This window comes from Ochotona princeps, chromosome 10 (assembly GCF_030435755.1).
Source record: "Ochotona princeps isolate mOchPri1 chromosome 10, mOchPri1.hap1, whole genome shotgun sequence".
In the NCBI taxonomy this organism is placed as follows: Eukaryota; Metazoa; Chordata; class Mammalia; order Lagomorpha; family Ochotonidae; genus Ochotona; species Ochotona princeps.
Genome location: NC_080841.1, coordinates 45,626,064 through 45,647,360, shown reverse-complemented (window position 1 = coordinate 45,647,360; position 21,297 = coordinate 45,626,064). Strand labels below are relative to the sequence as shown.

General features: G+C 37.2%; 1 protein-coding gene across 1 annotated transcript in view; it reads right to left on the bottom strand.

The window, feature by feature from the left end:
• RYR2 (ryanodine receptor 2) overlaps positions 1–21,297 on the bottom strand; it is a 663,784-nt gene that overhangs the window by 129,710 nt on the left and 512,777 nt on the right. Inside the window, exons 57-62 of the mRNA XM_058669392.1 lie at positions 20,290–20,367; positions 18,788–18,863; positions 6,532–6,655; positions 5,941–6,056; positions 3,624–3,688; positions 1,679–1,800 (exon numbers count right to left, since the gene is read on the bottom strand). Of these exons, the coding sequence (XP_058525375.1) occupies positions 1,679–1,800; positions 3,624–3,688; positions 5,941–6,056; positions 6,532–6,655; positions 18,788–18,863; positions 20,290–20,367 (581 nt within the window). The remainder of the gene's footprint in view (positions 1–1,678; positions 1,801–3,623; positions 3,689–5,940; positions 6,057–6,531; positions 6,656–18,787; positions 18,864–20,289; positions 20,368–21,297) is intronic.

The following is a 21,297-nucleotide window of genomic DNA, read 5'->3' as shown; positions in this document are numbered from 1 at the left end:
TAGGATAATGTAAGGTCCCCAAGGTATACCAGTTCAGGCTAGCACTGGACCAGGATGTTTTCTGATTTACTCTACAAGGAAACAGTGTTGGTAAAGGACAATGAGCTAAAACTCCAGCTTGAGTGAGATATGATTAACACACTAAAACTCTATCGTCAGTGAACACCTCTGAGAGTCAGACTCAAACTGAGTTGAGACAATAAAACATAGGACAGGAGAGGGAGATAAAAGCAGATTTTACATCAATTTAGTTGTATTTTTCCCCATTTCTTATTCTTGAATTTTCTCTTAATCTATTAAATTGAGTGGTATCTGAACTGACAATATCCCCTGAAAATTGTTTTGGTTACAATAGGCTATTTGGATGTGAGTATGAGATCTGACAGAGTCTTCAGTTTCAAGATGTGAACAGGTTGACTGGCAAGCAGGGTTTTCTAGCTACATTTTTGCCTGCTGGCAGGGACAGTGGCCCAAAGAAGCGGATTAGTGGTGTTATGAAACAAGGAAGAATCTGCAGCTCTCCTTCCACAGGAAGACGGCAGGGTGTGAAGGGTGAAATTCACACCTTGGAAAGTAGCACTGTCTGCTGACAATTCATGGAAACAGTGTGTCAGTAGGATGGAATCTCTCTACTATTTTCACTATATTCAATTTTAACAACCATGTGGGAAGATTATAATTTAGGAGCTTCAAGGATATTTTTAACTGCTGCTGTATTTCTATGTCACATTAGTGACCACTGACTAGTTAGTTAAACAGACAATAAATTAGAGATATGAGATAGGAAGTTCATTCTAGGTGCATTCCCCAGTACAACATAATACAAAGTAGTCTGTATTCTGCCTAAAATCACTCTGTTCTATGGTTTAATATTACACTGCCATTCAACATAATATGGAGGCCAAGTCCAAGGGAAGCTTGTGTTTTCTCAAGTATTCTGCTTTAAAGAAAATTTACTCTCTTTGACTTCTGTTCAGATGCAAACTAAAAGCTTACTGCGGATTTTTGAACAATCTAATTTTTTAAAGTAGACTTGCTTGCAAATTAATTCTCATGTGCACTAAATTTCAGTGGAATTTTGATTAAACAGACTTGATCCACCCCCAAAATCACAAATAAGTCTATCACAAATACTAGAGTTTAAACATAAACGAGAAGGAATTCTAAAGTGCTGGTTTAATGGACATGAGGAAAACTTTTCAGAAAAAAAATCTGTATTTTACTTAATTTTCTTTCAAGATTGGCCCTGATTTTAAAACACATTTAAAATAAATTGTATAAGTGAGATTTTTGCCCTATTGAAAATAAAGGCTGATAAAATAGTAGGTCTGCAGAAATGTTTCAGGAAGCTAATGTTTAAAACAAACAAGCAAACAAACGAACTTCTCAAAATACTGATATAGTACTGCACCTCTTGCTTCTAATTGTGGATTCTGAGGATTCATTTTATTTCTTCCATTTAGCACTACATTAAGCAGCCATATATGAAAAACTCCAACATCGAGAACACATATCTGAATCTAAAAATCATATTCTAGTGTTTAGTTCTGATAGAACAGGACTAAGGCAGATGGCTGCACATTCTCAGTATGTTCCCAATTCAACATCCTGAAGCTCTTATTTCCAAATTCATATTTGCCTAACTCAAGCGGCACGCTTTATTTTGGTAGCTGTTTACCTAGTCACCATTTCCTTCTCCTTGTTTGATGCATGCCCTCCTGAGCAGAGAGGTCTGCTTGCCGCAGATAAGAAGTATAAACGATGGTTTTTGAAATACTGATCAATTAAAGGTAGAACAACCTGAAAGAAAGGAAAAGAAAACAGATCTACACAGCGGTACTTTTTGGAAGATGACAGCTGAGGTTTCAAAACAGTCAGAGATTAGTTAACATGCAAAAGGCATCCCCAATACCATGCAAGGCAGCACCATTTGAGTATGTGATCTTAAAAATCACTCTACTTCCTCTACTGTTTGCAGGAATACACAGAGTGTAGTTGAAATTTGATTATAAGGAACAGAGAAAATTTTCAAGAGTTTGGCATTAGTCTAAAAATTTCCAGTATTTTCTCATATATTATTTTCATATTATATAATTCTCAATGCCCCAAAAGCTTCAAAAATCATGCATGACTACCACATACTGAGTCTCTATTATTGTATTGCATCAAATGTAGTGTCACTTCATTTACTATCATAACCACTATCGTCCCTGCTTCTTTCTCATCAAATAGAGACATAAACAGTGACACAGTCAGTCACAATGTCTTACTAAACAATGTTCTTTTTTATGCAGTCTTTCTATACTCGTTCCTGTATGCATGTGATCCTCCTGACTCTGGGCAAATTTTTCTCCTGACTGCTGTCTCATGTCACCTGACTTTGCATACGCCATTTACTTTGGAATGTTCTTCAACACTGTATGCCCTAAAACTCCACTTGTGCAGACCTCAGCTCAGCAGCACTTCATCAGATTAGCCTTTACATTGAGTCCATAACTTCTGTCTCACAACATCACTGGCCTTTTTCCCTTAAATGTGTCATTTTGTACTATTGCATCTCTCCCTAAAATCCTGTAAAATTAAGAAAAAATATTTTCTAGGTTTATTTTTCACAGTAGCCCTTTCCCCTATTTGCTCTAATTTGTCCAGTGCTTGGAAATATGTTGGAAAAGTACCAGACATATATTTGTTGACAGAATGAACAAAATGGATAATGGAATTCATCTCTCTCAATATGATTTTCCTGATATATGATCAATCCTTAACACTGCACCTCAGGAAAAACTTCACATCTTTGGATGACTGTGACAAAATCAGATGTAGCATTTATTGGAAAGAAAAGAGAAATCTCAGCTACAATAAATGGAACAATCACAATAGAAGTCAAATATTAGTCATTCAAAGAACAGGCTATTGTATAGCCTATAAAAATTTATGTTAGTGGAAATGATTTATAATGAGCAATAAATCCAAACACTGCAAAAGGAGACTGAGTGCATTGATTAGGTTTTACAATAGCTTCATAATGTAGCATGAACTCAACATAGATTGTGACTCTGTCTCCTTCTATTTTGACTGAAAGGAAGTGACAAATATTCCAGTAATGTCAAAAACTCCAGAAAATTCTCAGTAAATTAAATGAATAATAAAAAATGGTTTATATTTTTCACATGGACAATTTATCACCTTGGAACTTTATTAGCTTCTTCATCTATGAAATGAGTTGGACTAAAGATTTATAATTGAAGATTCTATTCTATAGGTTCTTATAATGCATGCATTTATAAGTTAACTCAGGCTTTTTCTTCTTTATAAAAGAAATGCTTAACTAAAAATGTTAAGTCATAACTATATTCAAATGCTAAGGAAGATATTTTTCTTCCATGCATATGAAAAGGACAAAGATACAGAAGTTTAAATGTGAACTGATTCCTTTGAAAAATGTGAAGTGACATGTGACCTAGTGTTGTGGTAGAAAATTCATGCCACATGCAGTTATGTTGATGCCACAGACTCTTCCCTTGCTGTAAAATTCATATTTGTAGATCAGAAAAGAGGTAATGAACTAATGAAGAGATCTTGAAGCATACTGAAGCAAAAACAAGACAGACTGTATACTGTACTTTTGCAAAGAACTTGATTTCTTGTTCATAAGGGAAATGTTCTCCTTTGCTTCTGCTGCCACCATCTGTAGATACGAAGAGTTTTTAGGCACATGTTGCACTGCAAGCATTACAAGATAGTCATTCAAAATGCAAAGTTAGAATGCACTGCGAAATGAATTATCCCATTTACCTGAATATAATAGCTACTCAAAATTATAAAGGCTAAATTCACCCAAATTTTTACAATGTTAAAAAATACTCAAACCCAAATTAAAAAGCTATATTAGTCCATGTCTGTAGTTATGAGTAAAAACAAAATTTGAAACCTGTCTCCTAATTGAAATGTGCAAAAAACAACAACAACAACAAAAAAGCAAAAAGCCTGCTATTCTATAGTCTTTCAGAAAAGAAATTCACCAGAGTGAAAACTCAGTGTAAACTGAAGAAACATTACTGACTGGATTTTTAACTCTGTGCTCTAACAAAATGGTTATTTCTTGGTGCGGCTGAAAAGAAAAGCTTTCTGTTTTTAATGAAGCATCTGAAAAAGTACAGAAATCCAGGGAATGCAACACGGACGAACAAAACAATTTGAATATTAGGTTAGAAAATTAGCATCACATTAAAAAAATAGTATTTAACCTATATCAAAGAAAATTTCCATAGCAATGAAAAAAAACCTTTTTTTTAGAAATCGATTCAAGGTTAAGAACAGACTGACCTAATACATTACGCGCAGGAGAGAGCCTTTCATAAATTATATAAGAGGCTCCATCTAGTCAGGGTAGGTTATAATAAACTATAATAACCACGATGATAGGCGTTACATATTGGACAACTAAAACATTCAGAACTGGTCAAAGATTTTGGTAAAATATATTGTAAGCACAGCTTCCTTATTTTACTCAAATGAATCTGACTTTCTTTAGCAATGTGTTTTGGAAATATAAATTAAAATAATTGGGAATAGGTATCTTCAAGTTATTGACAAATTCAGAATAACGTCGGGGGAGGGGAGCTGAGTAATCTTTTATAATACCAGAACAACACAGTCTTTGTAAACAATTAAGGGAAAATGATAGCTTTTTAAGACTGCAGATTTCATTTTTCTTTGGGATTAAATTTCTTTCAAGCACATTATATAAAACAGCTGGATCCACAGAATTGACTTTTTCATATAAAGTACTTCAGCATAAAATTTTGTAAAAACCAAATCTGACAGCATGTCAAGGAATTAGGAACTATCCTTATTTCTCTATATAGTTTAACAAGCATGTTCAGATGCAAACTGGCAAAACGATGTGGTATGACCAGAAAATAGGCAAAGACACATACATTCTTACTACTGCAATCAGCAAAGATTAAAAGATAGATATTAAAACACGTTCTGCAAAGCCAATAAAGGATAAAATATAAAACTGCTATACTGTCCTTTATTTCATTAACTCTGCAGTAAAAAGAACAAGAATCTAGTTGGTATGCCCCACATGTAAATAAAAGATAAAGTACTGAAAATGCCAACTGCTTGATTTAATTGATGCCTTTTACACCTGAGTTGAAATATTGTACTGTACTTCTCAAAAAGGTACAAGTATTACTTGCTAATCAAAATTTTGAGAAAATAATGAGATAGAACAACGTAACAAAGGCACTGAACTCCCATTTTACCTATTCCTTCCATAGAGTTCTTAGATTTTTTCCCTGTCATAGCCATTTGAAAAGGGGACATGCAGACAATCAGGAACTGGAGAAAACGCTAAGTGGTCAGGCTTCTCTCTGTAGCCTACTTTCTTTCCAGGATCCTCTTTATGAGACTTTGCTTGAAGGAAAGAATGAAACGTGAGTGGGAGAATTTTGCCTGGTTGAAGGCACTCATCAGATAGATGGGAAGGGAATCTTTCATTACGCTCCGAAACTCCAGAAGCATAACCAAGTATCCCACACTGCAGGTAAGTCAATCCTTTCAAAGCTACTTTGAAACTTCCACAGTGTTTAGAAATTTGGGAATCTTGAAGGTTTTAGAAGTTATGCAATTTAATTTTATGGGAATGACTTAACTCTATCTCAACATTTTGATCTCCTTCTAATATATTTCTCAAAATGAAAAAGCACCAGAACATATTATATAAAAAAAGAATTACATATATTAGATTACTTTAGGAGTTGTCAAACATTACCCATTCATTAAGAACTTGTTTGTTGGTTGTTGGGCTCAGGATGCACAGATTATAACATTAGGGAACAGCTCTGCAAGTCTGTTCTGTTTTATATTCACACTGTGATCACTAAGAACAACACTAGAACTAGGCTAATGGTGTTTAATCTGAGTACTCACCAAACTCCAGGATGTACTGGTGAGCTTCATCCACATAGCGGATAAGCTGTTGGAGGAAACTATAGGCAAATCGCTTCTCAATAGAAGGCGTGTCCAATTCTAGGTCTTTGAAGCCTCTAGAACACCAAAAATTAAATATGAAAATTGATTCATACAAAGTCTCTTATAAGATAAAATTCTGTAATATATTTATATACATATATGTATTGTGTGAATATATACATACATACATACACACAGGCTATATAATATCCTTACAAAAAATTAGATTTACTGTACAAGTAATATTTTGCATTTGATAAAAATCCTAATGAATAACTCATAGCTGTTTCATTAAAATGCCATCTTTACAAAACAGGTTGTGATTTTTTTGTATAGGCATGTTCCATAAGTGACTGATGGAAGCAAAAGCAGGTCAGTTATGAAGAAAATAGCTACAAATATTAATGTTTTCAACAAGTGTGTATTTTAAACATACCAAGCAGCAGCTCTAGAGAGCAAAGATCAATAAATACATTTTCAGGTTTAACTCTGATAGGGATACTGAATCACTGTGCTGAGAAAAATCTGTAGCTTTAGGTGCACCTTTACCTGGAAACAGCATATCCATTGATCTGCAAGAACTTGAGGATGTCCTGTGCTTTTTCCCTATCCTTGGCTTTTTCTTTGGCTGTCAGTGTATCATAGGGCACCAGCAGGGGATGGTTTCCACCACCTAAGGGAATGTCAAAACAAGAATACAGTGTAATGATGTGAACAAAATCTCATAGGACACAAAGTACTCGTTAATTGAAGAATTGAAGCAAACTCCATTGCCTCTAATATTCTTTAATAATACATAAAACATATAAGACTTATATAAAATTCTTTGCTCTCCAGTGTTTAAAGGTTCAAAAAAATCAGAGAAATCTGTTCAAATAAGGGCTGTGTAAATGCCCTCTAACAGGCAATTAAAGCATAAAAATACAGGTACTTGCAAATTCCAGCAAAAAAAACACCTGCAATGACCTAGAAAATACACTAACGGAGTTATCTTCTCTATTCAGCTGAATTCTGAATGTATAGTACAGCAGTAGATGTTAAAAACACACAAATCAGTCTTGTAAAATTACTTCAGGAGTTACATATGCTTCATTTTCTTTACAGAGAGCAGAAAAAAGTTTTAAATTTGGAATTTATATTACAGTTCCCAAATCACAGATTATATTCTTTACGTTACTTTTGAATATGCAAAACTGATCTACATATGTAAAAATTTCATCAGTCTTTATTATCATGTTCTTAGTTTATTGAGTAAAACATTTTGTCAAATGACTCTAAACAGGCATACTAAGTTTCTAGTATGCCTATTCAGGTGAAAAATATTGGGGTTTTCAAAAAATATGTGGACAGTTGAGCTACAAATTTCAAAATTGTGGAAGTTATTCCAGTTGAAAACATTGGGGCCAGCGTGGTGGTGCAGTAAGGTAATCCTCTCTGACACTGGCACCCTCTTCCTGTTCTGGCCGTGCCACGTCCTGTTCCACCTCCCTGCTGACTGCCTGGGAAAGCCTGCATCCTGCACCCCTGTGGGAGAGCCAGAAGAGAATCCCTGCTCCCAGATTCAGATCAGCTTAGCTATGGCTGTTGCTTTCACTTGAGGAGTCAAACAATGGTTAGAAGATGTTCTATCATTTTCTCTGTAAAATCTGCCTTTCAAATAAAAACAAATAAATCTTCAAAAAGATAAATTAAAAATTAATGAAGAAACTCATATATAAAATGATACATTTTATCTAATACAGAAGAAGTAACAAAAATAAAATCCAATTCTATGAGGGAAAACTTAAATGAAAATTAACAACCACCAGACACTACATTATTTTCAAGAAAACAAAGTATATTGCTAATATATCACTACCATGTATCATGTAAGTGAGAAATTAACAAACTGAATATTTTCACAACAGCATTAAGGAGGATCATGACATAACAAACACAAAAGGGGGTTGCCTTTCCTTTTCATTTCTTCAGCGACACATTAGTCATTCAGTGGCATGTTTTTTAACTTCATGGTGTTGTTAATTTCTTTTTTTCTTCCTGTTGTTGATTCTGTTTTGTGGCTTTTCATTTCAGAGGATGTATAGTAATTGTGTAATGGAGACTATCATATCCAGATGTGAGGATACAATGCAGTATGCATCTCTACTTCCAGACAAAGATGGGCTCCCAATGAAACTGTTTACTATATCTTGACAATAGAATGCTGGACTCTCTGCCATTGTCCATGCCCACAATAATGGACATATGACTATGTATGAAAAACTATACTATAATAATGATATAGGGGAACTCAGTGAAGGGGGAGGGAATTGGAAGGGGATAAGGAAAATCCAAGGGCCTATGGAACTGTCTCATAAAATGATTATAATAAAAAGAAGTAAAATTTTAAAAAATTACAGATTTTGTAAAACATTTTTGCAATTATTTTGTTAAAAATACAAGAACATTTAAGATATACTGCTATATTCAGATGTAAAGATTTAATACAATCAATGCTAGTAACACAGCAACAATTGAATAGCACAGTGGACAACACATCTAAAGTACATTATAAAATTAATATACTACATCCCATGCTAAACTGCCATAAAACAAGTATTAAAGGAATTTCACAAAGAAAAAAGTGAGAATAATTATTTTGTTTGAATTATGATAATAACATATGACCTAGTAAATTCATTTCCAGTATAGTTTGGCCAGGGAGTACTAAAACTATCATAAAGGAGAAATTGCTACTTTCCTGAGGCTTACTTCAACTAAGTGCCATCCATACTAAGATGAAAATCAACTGAAATTTATGACCATTAGGTGATACCATCCCACCACAAACACAAGGGAATAGTGAAGAACAACCACACTAACAAATATCAAGTTCTTTCACAGTATGGTCCAAGTATAGTAGTATTATACCAGGCATAGCAGAATATGAACAAGTGTTTGTGACTAGCAAGAAGGATATGCAGCATGTTAACAAGTTTAACAGTATCAAAATTTGAATGCAGTCAAACACGTAATTTAGCAGAACACTTCATAGGAAAAAATTCCATCACACTCACATAATCAGTTATTAACTGTTCTGCAGTCTATTTTTTCATTATTTCCAGAGAAATGAATTAATTTGGAAATTTAACTTGTAAATGATTTTGGAGTCAGATACCAATTGTTACTCTGGAAACCAGAGTGGGGAGAGAAAGAAGAATGGAGAGTAACATGAATGATCAAGAGACAGTAAGAGAAAGAGACAGACCTACAATCTGGAACACATAGTAACTTCTAACTCTAAGACTCTTTTCAATTTAGAAGACATACATTGAACTAGACATGGGAGGTACATACTTTAAACTCAGATGAGTACCATAAACTTTTTAAATTTATCCTACACAAGGAGTTTCTGTTCTGAACTTGACCACAGTCTCAACCCTATCTTCTTTTCCTATAATACTTCCTGTTTTTTCGTCTCAATAACCTAAAATCCAGAATCCAGAACTGTTTTTATTTTAATACCTTCCAAGCTAGTCTTCAGTTCAGATCCTAAGCATCTCATTTCCTTTTCAAAGGAGATGATGTGTAGAATAAGGAGGCTTGAAGACTTGAACATGGTGAGGATTAATTCTACCCATCTCACCCATTTTGTCTTCTGCAACAGTGTCTGTTTCCCAGCTCTACAGTATGTATCCAGATCAATATAAACTAGATTTAGAGTTATGGATGCTTCTTTTATGAGTGATAAGCCTTAAAACAAAAAAATTGTTTGTATGGAAATTTAGAATCAGGATGAGGATGATTTCTTACCATACTTTAATAAAAGGGCTGTAGAATGATAGTGACTAAGTCAAATTTTAACCCAGCCATGAAGACTGAATGGACAGATTCTTTTATATAATCTGTTCATATAAAATATCACTTTATTTACCAACCATAAATACAAGACTCCTTTAAAAATTTCACTAAGCAGAATGTAATGATTCATTATATATCCACTTATACATCCATACAAGTGTGCACCTATCATCCAGTCAACACACTGATCATTCATCAGTGTGTTACAGAGTGGTTTTCCACAGGCAAACAGCCCCAAGCTGCATTTGAGAATAGGGAATTCTGGAATATACTATTCTGTTGTCACGTACTATGCTTACCACAGCAGAAGTTCTACCTTTCACTAATACTCCCCAAGTTTCAAGATCCTCTTCCTCTATATTTTTATCTCTTCCAATAAATAAGAAATGGAAGATTTTTTTGTTTATTTCCAGAACTATACAACAATGATTACAAAAGAAATGAAGTTTGATTCTTGAATTTGAAAAAAAATTCATACAAATTTCCTTTGGAGAAGGAAAATTATCATTGTAGGACATCAATGAATAAGGAAGTATGTGCACTGCAGGGGACCGGGTAGTAGGTGTAGATGGCACGAAGGTGTAAAGAGAACAGTTCCCCTGCATGGCAGGGCCCGGGGGAGCTTCCAGCTGTTTGGCAGGGCCCGGCGGATTTCTCTCTGACCACCTTGATGCAGTCTCACCACTCTTTGCCATGGACACTCAAGCACCCCGCTAAAAATCCTGTAATCTATTGAGGCATTGTTTGCCCCTGTGAGATGGCTTTGGCAAGTAATATGAGCTTGAGAGTTAATGTTACTGATAATGTCTTGGTGAGTGGGCCTTTGACTGCGCACAGGAGTACAATTTAAACCCATGCCATTTCTGGACACCTTGTTGTGTACCTACCCATTGTCCTGAAATCTGGCCCAGACATATAGCATGCCTTCTGGGAAATGGCTTAATAAGAATTTTACAAACTAACAGAATTGATGGGAGTATGAGTGGAAACTGCTAGGGCAAAAAAATATAGTTACTGTGACCTTAAAGGTTAGCCTGTCCTTGCAACTTTTAGAGCACAGAAAATGCAGCTGTTTTAGCCGTTTTTATAATTTTTTAACTAGAGGAAATATAGGGCAATTCTACTAACATCACAGAGATATACTTTGGATTATTGTTTAATTGTTTATGGGGTTGTAGGGTTTGCAGTTGTAGGGGGATTTAACGTTTGGAACTTTTTGCCTTAGATCCTTATGTTCTTTTTCTTTTGATGTATCTTTCCCATTATGTGATAGATAAGTTGTGAAAATAAAATGTAGTAGGTAGGAATGTTTTACTGATTAGTAGGTAACCATATGTGCCTCGGCCTTGGAGTTCTGGCTGTCACCTAATGGCTACTTCTGAAGAATGAATAATGGTTTGCTTTAAAGAAACTGATTATAGTAACTTACAGAATTATCTTTAAGAGCACCTGGTTGACCATGAAGTAAAAATTAATTGAACATCTGTGTATGCTGTCTTAGTTCTAAAGTTAAAGATAAAAAATCAAACGTTTGTGCAGAGGCTAGTGATGTGTCTAAGTAAATAAAAAGGACAGCTTCTTTTGGAGAATAAAGCATATAGCAAGAAGCCACCAAGTAAGAGTGTCTGTGTCTTTCTTTATCGCCGACGCCACGCACCCTTCCTGAGCTCCGAACTCTCGGCTGGAGCTGGACTCCGGCAGTGCACAATAAAAAATGTGCACGAGACTCGCAAGATGGCCGACATAGGAGGATGGCTGTGAGGGAGCTCACAGACAGAGAGGGCTAGAACACGACAAAAGCGTAAGTGGAGCAGCACAGAGCTGCAAAGAGAAGAACGTGAAGTTCCCTGGACAGCGTGGAGCCAAAAAAATCCACACAACTCGGAAGAGCAACCAGGAAAAAACAAAACAAAACAAAAGACAGGGAAGATGGCTTTCCGCTCCTGACCTGCTGAGTCATGTTTGAGTACAGACGCTGGGAGCTGCAGTCAACCTGCAGTCCTCAGGACCCACACCTGCCACAAGCACCAGGACCCGCAGTCATCAGGATCCGTACCTGCCACAGTCACCAGCACCCGCCAGGACCCGCACCCTCCCCAGTTGCCAGGACCCGCACTCACCACAGTCGACAGGACCCGCACCCACCACAGTCACCAGGAGACACACCCCCAGCGATGGTCCTCACCAGAGGCAGAGGCAGACTGCAAGAACCTGAGGTTTCAGTGAGCTGGTTGGGGTCAGCGGTGGGTTGGAGGCTCCTGGAGTTGGCCCTCCAGGGGCACGCACAGAGCCTGAACATCCTTGGTGCTCATCTCCCCACCCTTCTCCCCCCACCCCCGGAGATTCCAGCGTCTGGTGACACAGGGCAAGTGCCTTGAAACTGCCAAAACTGTGTCTTGGAGGTGACGCACAGCGGTCCTGTGCACTGAGGAGAAAGGCAAAAGGCACACTGAATACTCCCCTGTGCCTTGCGAACTGGCACAGATCTGGGCGGTGCTGACCCACAGGAACCCGAGCACGCCTCTGGGCTTTGCAGACCCAGGCGCGCCTCCGGGCTGGGCGGTCCCCTGCGAGTGCTGGGGTGGGCAGTCCCCTGCAAGCGCTGGGGTGGGCGGTCCCACGCTGCTGGGGTGGGCGGACCTGCGCAGCAGGCACTTCCAGAGAGCACCTGGAACACCCCATGCCCTACAGTCCCGTGCTTGGGAGACGCACTAGGAGGGCACTGCGGACCCACGTGCAGGAGGCGTTCCCAGAGAGCACCTGGAACCTCCACGCCCTGAAGTCCCTGGCACTGCGGACACACCGAGAAAGCACCTAGAATCCTCCATGCCCTGTGATCCCGCGCACAGGGGGCGCGCACAGAGAGTGCCTTCATTCCCCCACGCCCTGTGGTTGCATATGTGTAGGAGACGAGCTGAGAGTGTGTTTTGAATCCGCTGGGCCTTGGAAGTGGCGCCCTGAGGTCCAGTGTACTGGAAACACACCAAAAGTGCCTTTAAAATTCCCGCACCCTGCTACTCCACGCCTGCAGTCTCCGATCTCTGTGGGATAGCGCTTGGAGACCCCTCAGCACGCTGGTGCCTAGGTCTCTCAAAAAAGAAACACTAATAAAATGGGAAGAAATACCAGAAAAGGTAATGATCCAGATGAGAGTGCCAACACCCCACCAATAAAGGATCGAAAGCCAATGTCTATTTCGGAGATGCGAGATGAAGACAAGGAAGATCTACCAGACAAGGAATTCAAAAAAATAATGTTAAAATCTGTCAGAGACAATGAGAAGAATTGGGAGGACTTCAAGGAATTCAAGAACCACATAGTCACAGAAATACTACAAATGAAAAGTAAAATCCTTGACTTAGAGCACAAAATTGAGAGCCTAACCAACAGAATAAATACAGTAGAAGAGAGGATCTCTGAAACGGAAGACACACAAAATGAATATACCCAGCTCATTAAACAGCTGGAGACAAGTCTGAACAAAGCCAATAAGACCATACAAGAAATGAAAGACAACTTCAGAAAATCGAATATTAGGATTATTGGCCTTCCTAAAGGAGCGGAAAAGTGAGGAATGCAAATGGTGCTCGACGAAATTATACAGGAAAACTTCCAAAACACTTGGAACATGAACACAGCCCAAATCCAGGATGATAAGAGGACTCCCAGCAGATATGACCCAAAGCGATCTTCACCCAGACATATGGTGCTCAAATTCCACTCCAACGAAGACAAAGAAAGAATTCTGAGACAAGTACGAAGCAGAGAAAAGATCACATATAGGGGAAAACCAATCAGAATCACTGCTGACTTCTCTGAAGAGACCTTACAAGCAAGAAGAGAATGGACAAAGATCTTCCAAATCCTGAATCAGAACAACTGTCAACCAAGAATATTGTACCCAGCAAAGATCTCATTCGTATTTGAGAACGAAATCAGATACTTTCATAGCAAAGAGAAATTAGAAGAATATGCCAGCACAAAATCAGCTCTAGAAAATCTCCTTAGAAAAGCACTAAATCCAGAAAAAAAGGAGGCGAATCATAAGCAAAGATGGCAAACAGGAAGGTCTCCCCACTAAAGTCCACACAAGGAGGGGAAATTACACAGATATCAACAACCAAAAAAACAAGTATGGCAGGGCAAAAGCACAACCTCTCAATTTTAACTCTTAACACAAATGGCCTGAACTTACCAATCAAAAGGCACAGATTAAAAGAATGGATTATCAAATAGGACCCAACTATCTGTTGCCTACAAGAGACACATCTAACCAGAAAAGACTCTAATAAACTGAAAGTGAAGGGTTGGAAAAAGATATTTCATGCCAATGGATGAGAAAAAAAAGGCTGGGGTACCTGTCCTAATTTCAGATGATGTGGACTTCAATCTGACACACATCAAAAGCACAGGGAAGGACACTACATATTGGTGAAGGGACTGATCCATCAGGAAGTAACTACCATTGTGAACATATATGCACCAAATTCAAACGCACCTAGCTACGTGAAACAATTACTTACAGACTTAAGGGGAGACATAGATATGCACATAATAATAGTGGGTGATCTTAACACCCCACTAACAACAATAGACAGATCAACAAAACAAAAACTCTACAAAGAAACAACAGAGCTCATACAAACAATAGAACAACTGGACTTGGTAGACATTTATAGAACTTTTTATCCTAAGGCCACAGATTATACATTTTTTTCAGCAGTGCATGGCACCTTCTCCAGGATCGACCACATGATAGGACACAAAGCAAATCTAAATAACTTCAAAAAGATAGGAATCATACCATGTACCCTCTCAGACCACCACGGAATGAAATTGGAAATCAGCAATTCAAAATGCCCCAGGAAATACAGAAACTCTTGGAGGCTGAACAGTATGCTATTAAACGAACAATGGATCAGAGAAGAAATTAAAGATGAGATCAAAAAATTTATGGAAACCAATGACAACTCTGACACAACATTCCAAAATTTGTGGGACACTGCCAAAGCAGTGCTACAGGGTAAACTCATCGCAATTGGAGCTCATGTCAAGGCCCAAGAGAGGCGCCAAATACAGGAACTAAACACACACCTCCAGGAATTGGAAAAACAACAGCAGAAGAGCCCCCCACACAATACAAAACAAGAAATCATCAAAACAAGGGAGGAAATCAACCAGATAGAAATAAAAAAAACTATACACAAAATCAATGAATCAAAAAGCTGGTTTTTTGAGAAGACAAACAAAATAGACACCCCACTGGCCCGAGTGACAAAGAAAAAACAAGAGAAAGCAAGAATTAACAGCATCAAAGATGAAAAAGGCAGCATAACAACAGATACCACAACCATTAAGGACATAATTAGAAATTACTACAAAGCACTGTACTCCAACAAAAGAGAAGACCACCAAGAAATGGAAAAGTTCTTAGACTTCTACCACCTGCCAAAACTTAGCCCACAGGCAACAAACAACCTGAACAAACCCATAACTGAAGCAGAGATTGAATCAGTGATTAAAGACCTCCCAACAAAGAAAAGCTCAGGCCCAGACGGCTTCACTACAGAATTCTACAAAACATTCCAAACAGAACTAACCCCAATCCTCTACGAACTCTTCAAAACAATAGAAAAAGAAGCAACCCTTCCAAACTCATTTTATGAAGCCAACATTACCTTAATCCCAAAACCAGACAGAGCACCAACAGAGAAGGAAAACTACAGACCTATCTCTTTGATGAACATTGATGCTAAGATTCTCAACAAAATCCTAGCCAACAGAATTCAAAAACACATCCGACAGATCATTCATCCAGATCAAGTAGGATTCATCCCTGGAATGCAGGGATGGTTCAACATTCAGAAATCCATAAATGTGATACACCACATCCAAAAACTGAAAACAAGAATCACATGGTAGTATCAATAGATGCAGAAAAAGCTTTTGACAAAATCCAACACCACTTCCTGCTAAAAGCCCTAACCAAGGTAGGCATAGATGGAAAAATCCACAATATAATAAAAGCCATATATGAAAAACCCAACGCCAGCATCATACTGAATGGAGAAAAACTGGAACCCTTCCCACTGAGATCTGGAACAAGACAGGGATGTCCACTTTCTCCACTACTATTCAACATAGTTCTAGAGGTACTCACTGAGGCCGTAAGACAAGAAAAAGAAATCAGAGGAATCCAAATGGGAAACGAAGAAGTAAAGCTCTCACTATACGCAGATGATATGATTCTTTATGTAGAAGAGCCAAGAGACTCAATACAGAGACTGCTAGAACTTATACTAGAGTTTGGTAGAGTGGCAGGATACAAAATTAATGAACAAAAATCAACAGCCATAGTGTATGCAAACAGCCCCAAGTTGGAAAAAGATTTAACCAGCAAGATACCATTCAAAATAACAGAGAAAAGTATGAAATATCTGGGAATAAATCTAACCAAAAATGTAGGAGACCTATTTGAAGAAAACTACAAACTACTTAAAAGAGAAATTGAACAAGACCTCAAAAGATGGAGTAATATCCCATGCTGCTGGATAGGTAAAATCAATATCATTAAAATGTCTATACTGCCAAAAGCAATATATACATTCAACGCAATCCCAATCAAATTGCCCAAAACATTCTTCATGGAACTGGAAACAATGATTCAAAGGTTCATCTGGAAACACAAAAAACCACGGATAGCTAGAACCATCCTGAAGAACAGGAAGTTAGCAGGGGGAATCACAGTCCCAGACCTCTGGACATACTATAGGGCAGTGGTTATCAAAACTGCCTGGTACTGGCACAAAGATAGAGAGGAACATCGATGCAGCAGAATAGAAACACCAGAAGGGAACCCACACAGATACAGCCAAATAATCTTTGACAAAAAGACAAACGATAATCCAGGCAAATGGGAAGGTCTGTTCAATAAATGCTGTTGAGACAACTGGTTAATAGCCTGCAGAAACAAAAAGATAGACCCACATCTCTCACCATACACTAAGATCAAACCTAAAGGGATAACAGATCTAAACCTACATCCAGAAACCTTCAAACTTTTGGAAGAAAATGTTGGAAATACTCTGCAAGACTTAGGGGTAGGTCCCTACTTCCTAAAAAGGACACCAAAGGCAATAGAAATCAAGACCAGAATAAACGAATGGGACCTCATCAAACTAAGAAGCTTCTGTACAGCAAGGGAAATAATCAACAAAGTAAAAAAGCAACCCACAGAATGGGAGAAGATCTTCGTGCTCTATGTAGGTGATAGAGGGCTAATCTCCAGAATATACAAAGAGCTACAAAACAACTAAAATGTCAAAACAAACAAGCCACTCAAGAAATGGGCACGGGAAATGGGCAAACACTTCAGAAAGGAACAAACCCAAATGGCAAATAAACATATGAAAAAATGCTCAAGTTCCCTGGCAATAAGGGAAATCCAAATTAAAACATCAATGAGGTACCACCTAATGCCAGTAAGACTGGCCCACATGAATAAAAGCACCAACAACACTTGTTGACGAGGTTGTGGGGAAAAGGGAACCCTACTCCACTGCTGGTGGGGCTGCAGGCTGGTACAGCCTCTATGGAAATCAGTATGGAGAACATTCAAACAACTCAAAATCAACATACCGTATGATCCAGCAATAGCACTCCTAGGAATATATCCAGAACGCTTATTTTATGAGAAACCAACATGCACTCCTATGTTCATAGCAGCACAATCAGTAATTGCAAAAACATGGAAGCAGCCAAAATGCCCATCAACAGAGGATTGGATAAGAAAGCTATGGTTCATCTACTCCATGGAATACTACTCAGCTATTAAAAAAAACAAAATGCAGTTCTTTGTGGCCAAATGGACCAAACTGGAAACCATAATGCTAAGGGAAATGAGCCAATCCCAAAAGATTAAATACCACATGTTTGCCTTAATTTAAGATGATATGATGTTATGTATAACATGTTATGTTATGTATGTTATATGTTGTGTATAAACTAAAATTGAAATGTCAATGAGGTGGTCACAGCAGGTGGTTAAGAACTCGCATTTACTTTTAACATATTGGTTACTCATTACTATGTCAATTAATTCCATAATGATGTAAATTTTTGCTGATGGTATGTTGGAGCTTTTAATTGATCGGGATGATACTCTGCTGGCTCTGTCTTCAGACCAGAGAGGGTATACCTAAGAAGCCGTTGAACTTGACTGGACAATAAGATGTTGGACTCTAGGTTTGGTATACGCTTGCAATGGGGGAATCTCAACTGAACTTGAACTGTGGTTATGCAACAAGGTGGAGGAATCCACCATGGTGGGAGGGTTTGTGGAGGGGTGGGGAGAATCCCAGTACCTATGAAGCTGTGTTACATAATACAATGTAATTAATGAATTTAAAAAAATAAATTAATTAGTTAATACAAAAAAAATGTGAATGTAAAAAAAAAGGTGCATGAACTAATACTAGAAATATAACAATGAAAGACATCATCAGTGTAGGATTCATTAAAGTGGAAAAATATTGATGCACACATAAAAAATAGTTGAGAAATAATTAACCAATGTTTAGGTAATCCAGCATGTGGAAAAAAAAGGAGGACAAAAGGCAGGCAGCAACAGATGAGTCACATAATGTGACTAAATGAAAGGAAATACTGAAATATGAAACAGAAAGGGTCAAGAGTAGTAAGTTGGATAGAAGACTCAGAGAGGTAGGACTAAACAACTGGCAGAACACCACAGATACATAAAAACGGCTCAAAGAGAATCCCTGAAATTCTTGGATACAGGATTGACAGAAAATTATATACCTGCCATCTTGACTCTATTAAGCACATCTGGAGCAATCCAATAAAGGCACAATGAGTTCTAACAGGAAAAGACTGTTGTGCATATTGTATACTAATGCTACTGAACTTTGATTTTCTTAAAAATAAAGTTCTTGTAAAACATTACCTTTGGACTCCAACTCCAGTTTCTTTTTCTTTGCCCATATATTATGATAGTTTTCAGCCATCATTTCTGCCATAGCCTTAAATGAACAAAATATTTAAGAGCTAAGTTATATCTAAAAAGACAACTCTGATTTTGAGTATGTAACATCAAAATATGCCTTAAATGAGTAAATCATAGTATTAAATATAAAATGAATTTAAAGGATAAATTTCATTGTCTTACTAGAAATCTTAATTTCAGGGAATCCTAATGTTTTGTGAATATATATATACTGATAAAATAGAAACAACTTATATGAATACTCACTGATATTTATAATGTTTAAAGATACAAGCTTTACTAATTCAATAGTAAAATTCAAAATAGCTACGGATTTTAACAAAAGTGTTTGTTTATGATTGCTTATTTTTGTTTCTGAAGTCTTAAAAGATGACCTAGACCTCATTAAATCTGAATGCAAAGAAAATTAGATGGGTAGTCAAAAATTTGAATTAGGTAACATTATCTCTCTGAATTGGAACAAAGACCTTTCAGAAGCCATATTACCCTGTCTGTGGCCTTTGGATTTTGACAAGATTATCACTAGGATTCTTTATGCTTCTGTTTTCCAAATTCACTATACCATTTTCATTCAGGAAAAACAGCAAAGGGAAAAGCAGCCAAAGGTCAAGGAAAAATTTTAATGGTACATAAAATCGAAATTTTTACTCTGCTTTCTCTTAGACTACTACTAACAATGTTGATATCATTACTTGTTTTCATATTGACCTATTATGTTATGTTCCCTGGAAATGCATTTTTAATTCAAATCAGTCATATCACAGGCGGTTCTTTACTGAGAGAACACTGCAGACTAAGAAGAGAGCTAGAAAAATGCCACCTATGTCCCTCATAAACAATTTCAAATACATACTCTTCAAATGATAATGACAGTGTCCTTTAAGTACATTTGGATAAATACATGATCTTGTATAAATGACGGATATTCTCATATGGCCTGCAATTATTGCACATTGTACTAGATGTTATCTATTCTTCTTCCCACTTTTAGGTCCTGGTGCCTTTTTTGCATCACAATTAATACTTGGGTTCCATTAATTGTTAGAATAAAGGATACTAGAATGAAACCACTGAAATATTACCACAGTCAAGCTGACTACTAAGTGACTACCGGTGTGTACAGACTCAGTGTACTAGACAAAGGGATGATTCACATCCTCTTGGGACAGAATGGAACAACAGATTTCATCACATGTACTCAGAAGCATGTATGATGTAAAATGTATAGAATGTTTATTTCTGGAATTTTTCATTTAATAATTTATTTAACTACAGTTACATGGCAATTAACAAATCATCTTTCATAGTACTGAAAACTTAAGTTCCATGGATCAATCACCACATGCAATCAAGTTATGCTGAGAAACACATGTAAGAAAGTATTTGGTGTGGCTTTTCAAAATAAAATTTGGAGAGCATTCTTATAACTTACTAGTACTTACATGCAGATCTCTTGATAGTGTAACATTGCTCATATCAATGGCTCGAGGGCTATAACCGTGGGCAGCGTCAACAGATACCTACAACATTTTTGTAAAGACAAAAGGTGACTCATTAAAACCTTATGGTAAAAGACTTTAATGATGCTTAAAAATGAAAAGCAAATGAATTTCTCAATCCTTCTTCAGACAAAACTTTCATGTCTACACAAAGTGCTTTTGCAAACATATCAAGCAAATTAAACAATATTGGGGTGTCTGACAATTGTATAACTCAATAATATATTCCTACCATTTTAGATTTGACATTCCAAAGGCTAAGTTAATCAAAATAAAAAAATTGCACAGTGAATCCAAAATTCTGAAACCTTAGGCAAAGGACTACTGTATTTTTAAATTAAGATTTGTTTGTTTGAAAAGCTGAGTAACAGAGAAAGAGAGGAGAGAAAGTAATGAAGTTGGGGGAGGGAAGAGAGAGTGAGACAGAAAGACAGAAATCAAAGGTCTGGATCACTCCCAAAATGGCTGCGAGTCAGGGGTGGACCTGGCTGCGGATGAAGCCAGGTGACAGGAACTCCACACAGGCCTCCCACGTGGACGGCAGGGTAAGTCATTACCAGCTGCGTTTGCAAGAGCATTAGTGAGAAGGTGGATGGGAAGCATACAGTAGACAGAACTCAAACTGACACTCTCACCCAAACTGACCCAATTTCTCTACGTCACAGTATTGGCCCCTGCACTACGATATCTCTGAATTTCTTATAAATCCTAACCACCAACAATGATACATTTACTTTTCTCATTTAAACAAAATTAATCACAATAGTTGATGTTCACAAATGTATCCAAATATTAGGATAAAATATAAACAATTATTCAATTGTAAAAGCACAGCCTCGAGTTAAACAACAAATCCCTGATGATCCCAATTGTTGCAATTTTCAAATTTTGACTTTTTCATAATGAAATGTCATTTCATCAATTTTAACAAAGTTTCACTACTATCCTCAA